Source organism: Colobus angolensis, unplaced genomic scaffold, assembly GCF_000951035.1.
Source record: "Colobus angolensis palliatus isolate OR3802 unplaced genomic scaffold, Cang.pa_1.0 Scaffold502, whole genome shotgun sequence".
Classification (NCBI taxonomy): domain Eukaryota; kingdom Metazoa; phylum Chordata; class Mammalia; order Primates; family Cercopithecidae; genus Colobus; species Colobus angolensis.
In genome coordinates this window covers 316,393-320,640 of record NW_012118511.1, presented here as the reverse complement: position 1 = coordinate 320,640, position 4,248 = coordinate 316,393, and the positions used below count along the sequence as shown (strand labels likewise).

Sequence of the window (4,248 nt, the reverse complement as noted above, 5' to 3'; positions counted from 1 at the left end):
AAATAAATAAATAAATAAAAATAGGCCAGGCGCGGTGGCTCACGCCTGTAATCCTGGCACTTTGGGAGGCCGAGTCAGGCGGATTGCAAGGTCAGGAGATTAAGACTATCCTGGCTAACGTGGTGAAACCCGTCTCTACTAAAAATACAAAAAAAAGTAGCCAGGCATGGTGGCAGGTGCTTGTAGTCCCAGCTACTCAGGAGGCTGCGGCAGGAGAATGGTGTGAACCCGGGAGACGGAGGTTGCAGTGAGCTCAGATGGTGCCACTGCACTCCAGCCTGGGCAACAGAGCGAGACTCCGTCTCAAAAAATAAAATAAAAAAATAAAAACAAATAGGCCGGGAGTGGTGGCCCACGCCTGTAATCCCAGCACTTTGGGAGGCCGAGGGGGGTGGATTACCTGAGGTCAGGATTGGAGACCAGCCTGGCCAACATGGTGAAACCCCGTCTCTACTAAAAATACAAAAAAAATTAGCTGGACATGGTGGTACACTCCTGTAATCCCAGCTACTCGGGAGTCTGAGGCAGGAGGATTGCTTGAGCCTGGGAGGTGGAGGTTGCAGTGAGCTGAGATCATGCCACTGCACTCCAGCCTGGCTGACAGAGCAAGACTCTGACTCTAAATAAATACATACATACATACGTGGTAGCTTAGTTCCCTCCTTTTCTCTTGTATTAATACCAGATTTACTCAACACTGTTTTAGTTTGTCAATCCAATAAGATGAGAAAATAAATATGAGATGCAACTTGGAATTAAAGCGATCAAATGTTTGCTCTGACAGATAAGCTTCGCCACCTGTTAACTCGGAGAATCAAGTGAAACTCCACTGGCTTCATGTGGAAGTTTGTCAAGAAGCATCACAGCATGTGCAAAGCCCAAGAGCCCTTCTGTATAAGGGCGAGGTTCTCCTTAAAATATAAGGGGCTCACGCCTGTAATCCCAGCACTTTGGGAGGCCGAGGTGGGTGGATCACGAGGTCAGGAGTTCGAAACCAGCCTGGCCAACATAGTGAAACCCTGTCTCTACTAAAAATACAAAAATTAGCTGGGCGTGGTGGCGCACACCTGTAGTCCCAGCTACTTGGGAGGCTGAGGTAGGAGAATCATTTGAACCTGGGAGGCAGAGGTTGCAGTGAGCCGAGATGGCACCATTGCACTCCCAGCCGGGGTAACTTATATATGTATAACATATATATACACATATAACGTGTGTGTGTGTGTGTGGGTGTATATATATGTACAGGCCAAGGCAGGCAGATTGCTTGAGCTCAGGCATTCGAGACCAGCCTGGCCAATATGGTGAGAATCCCATCTGTTCCCAAAATACAAAAAAATGAGCCGGGCACGGTGGCGCACTGCTGTGGTCGCCGCTGTTCTGGAGGCTGAAGTGGGAGGATCGCTTGAGCCCGGGAGGCGGAGGCTGCAGTGAGCAGTGATCACACGACTGTTCTCCAGCCTGGGCAACAGAGCAAGAACTTGTCTCATAAAAGGAATAAAACTAAACTCAATCCTGGCAGAGCTCCGCCCACAGCCGACACATACCCTGCATTTCTTGAGGCCCTGCTGTCTCCGCGCCTTCTGTCTATGCCCCATCCTGCCTCTCCATCCTCAGGGATAGGACCGGCGGGGAGGGGCTCCCAGCCACCCTGGGCTGGGACAGTATCGCTGGGGGCTGCTGGGCCAGGCCTGATGCTTTCTGTTTTCCCCAAGTGCGCAGCTGGTGCTGAGAGGTGATGGTGCTGCTTGTCCCCACACAGGAGGAGGAAGGTGAGGACGGCGATCCATCCTCAGGGCTCCCAGGGCCGTGTCACAAGCTGCCTCCTGCCCCTGCTTGGCACCACTTCCCACCCCGCTGTGTGGACGTGGGCTGTGCCGGGCTCCGGGATGCCCACGAGGAGAACCCCGAGAGCATCCTGGACGAGCACGTACAGCGTGTGCTGAGGACACCTGGCCGCCAGTCACCTGGGCCTGGCCACCGCTCCCCGGACAGTGGGCACATGGCCAGGATGCCGGTGGCACTGGGGAGTGCCGCCTCAGGGCACGGGAAGCATGCGCCCAAGTCAGGTGTGAAGCTGGACGCGGCCGGCCTGCACCACCACCGACATGTCCACCACCACGTCCACCACAGCACAGCCCGGCCCAAGGAGCAGGTGGAGGCCGAGGCTGCCCGCAGGGCCCAGAGCAGCTTTGCATGGGGTCCGGAACCACACAGCCATGGGGCAAAGTCCCGAGGCTACTCAGAGAGTGTGGGCGCTGCCCCCAACGCCAGCGATGGCCTGGCCCACGGGTGAGTGTGTGCCTGTCAGTGAGGAGGGGGCTCGGGGTGAGGCTGTGGCCCTGTTGAAGGCCAGAACCTCCCTGTAAAACTCAGGAAATCCAGGACCACCAGCAACAGGCAGGAGCCCCCTCTGCTGGAGGGAGTGGGCTGGACCCTGGGTCAGGGGAGTCCACGCCATGACCTCAGGTGGGAGATGAAGATCAGGGGCCACAGCCCGACCCCAGCTCCCACTCTGACCCTCAGTCTTCAGGGGGTGAGCAGTGAGCGCCTGTGTGTTTAAAGAGGAAACAGCCCGGGCAGCACCAGGACAGCCAGCAGGCAGCTGCTGTGCCGCGGGAGCCTTACAGAGGCCGGGTGGGGGCCTGACAGGCGGGGAAGGGGCGCAGCCTCAGCCACGGGAGGCCAGGGCGACTCGCCACTCTTGCTGTTGCCTTTGCAGTGGGAAGGCGGGCACGGCATGCAAAAGAAATGCCAAGAAGGCCGAGTCAGGGAAGAGCACCAGCGCGGAGGTGCCAGGTGCCTCGGAGGATGCCGAGAAGAACCAGAAGATCATGCAGTGGATCATTGAGGGGGAGAAGGAGATCAGCAGGCACCGCCGGACCGGCCACGGGTGAGCACCCCCCACACACAGCCAGCCTCGTGGGGCCTGCTTTGCCGCTTCTGGCCTCCGCACAGTTTCAGTGTGTGCGGCTTCAGCGTGTGCGGCTTCAGCGTGTGCGGCTTCAGTGTGTGCGGCGAGTGTCGCCTCTGATGCCTCACACTTCCCCTCTCGCTGTGGCACTCTCTGGGCACCCTCCAGCAGGCTCCCTGGGCCTGGGAGAGGCCCCACGTCTCCAGGAGGAAAACCTCGTGTCCCCAGAGAGAGACTGTCCCTGAAGCCCTGAGCAGGAGGGAAGCCAACGTGGCTGTCACCCCACAGGCAGCACAGATGCTCTCGGGAGGTCATTTCCAGTCTCACCCCCACATGAGAATGACCTGAGTCACCTGGGAAGGCCACCGCTGGCCATCACTCCCAGGGCACCCATGGAGAAGCCTTCTGTGCTCACACCTGGCCATCCTGCTGAGGGCTGGGAAAGGCTCTTGTGTAGCCTGAGCACTACTCTCCTCCCAGCAGGGCAGAGGCCTCGTATATGGCGTGGAGCAAGGCCCTGGCACCACAGGTCCAGCCCCTGCCGCTGCCCACCGGGCCGGTCTTGGTGTTGCCCCTGCTCGCCTCCTTGGCCTGCATTCATGCCCAGAACCCAGCAGGAGGGCCAGGGGCACCAAGGAGGTGGTGCCCCCCACTTTCCCGTCGTGGTCAGAGGCAGGTTTGCTGGGAAGTGTCGGCCCTGGTGGGTAGGTGGCCCCAGCTTTCTCGGTCTTAGATCCTCATCTGCCCCCCCACACCCAGACCCTAGCCAGGGTGCATCTCCCTCCACATTCCTTGGTGAGAACTTTTGAGGTGGCTGAGCGCCTGGGGCGTGGCGCTTCTGCCTGTGTTGGAAGCCCGTTCCACGAGGCCTTGGGGTCCCCGTCGGTGCCGCCTGGGATGGGGACCGGCTCGTCGTTTTTCTGGGACTCCTGAGGGAACAGAGGTGCACAGCACCATGCCTGGCTCATTTTTTGTAGAGATGGGGGTCTCAGTGTGTTGCCCAGGTGGGTCTCAAGCTTTTGGGCTCAAGCGATCCTCCCACCTTGGCCTCCCAAAATGCTGGAATTACAGGCATGAGAGTCACCACTCCTGGCCTTCGAATCTTTTTTTTTTTTGAGATGGAGTCTCACTCTGTCACCCAGGCTGGAGTGCAGTGGCGCAATCTCAGCTCACTGCAAGCTCCGCCTCCTGGGTTCATGCCATTCTCCTGCTTCAGCCTCCCAAGCAGCTGGGATTACAGTTGCCCACCACATGCCCAGCTAATTTTTTGTATTTTTAGTAGAGACGGGGTTTCACCGTGTTAGCCAGGATGGTCTCGATCTCCTGACCTCATGATC

The 4,248-nt window shown here is 58.2% G+C and overlaps 1 protein-coding gene across 1 annotated transcript in view; it reads left to right on the top strand.

Moving 5' to 3' along the window:
- Nucleotides 1-4,248, top strand: part of AXIN1 (axin 1) — a 74,027-nt gene that overhangs the window by 60,176 nt on the left and 9,603 nt on the right. The window contains exons 5-6 of the mRNA XM_011960082.1: nucleotides 1,760-2,289; nucleotides 2,720-2,890. Coding sequence (XP_011815472.1) covers nucleotides 1,760-2,289; nucleotides 2,720-2,890 — 701 coding nt within the window. The remainder of the gene's footprint in view (nucleotides 1-1,759; nucleotides 2,290-2,719; nucleotides 2,891-4,248) is intronic.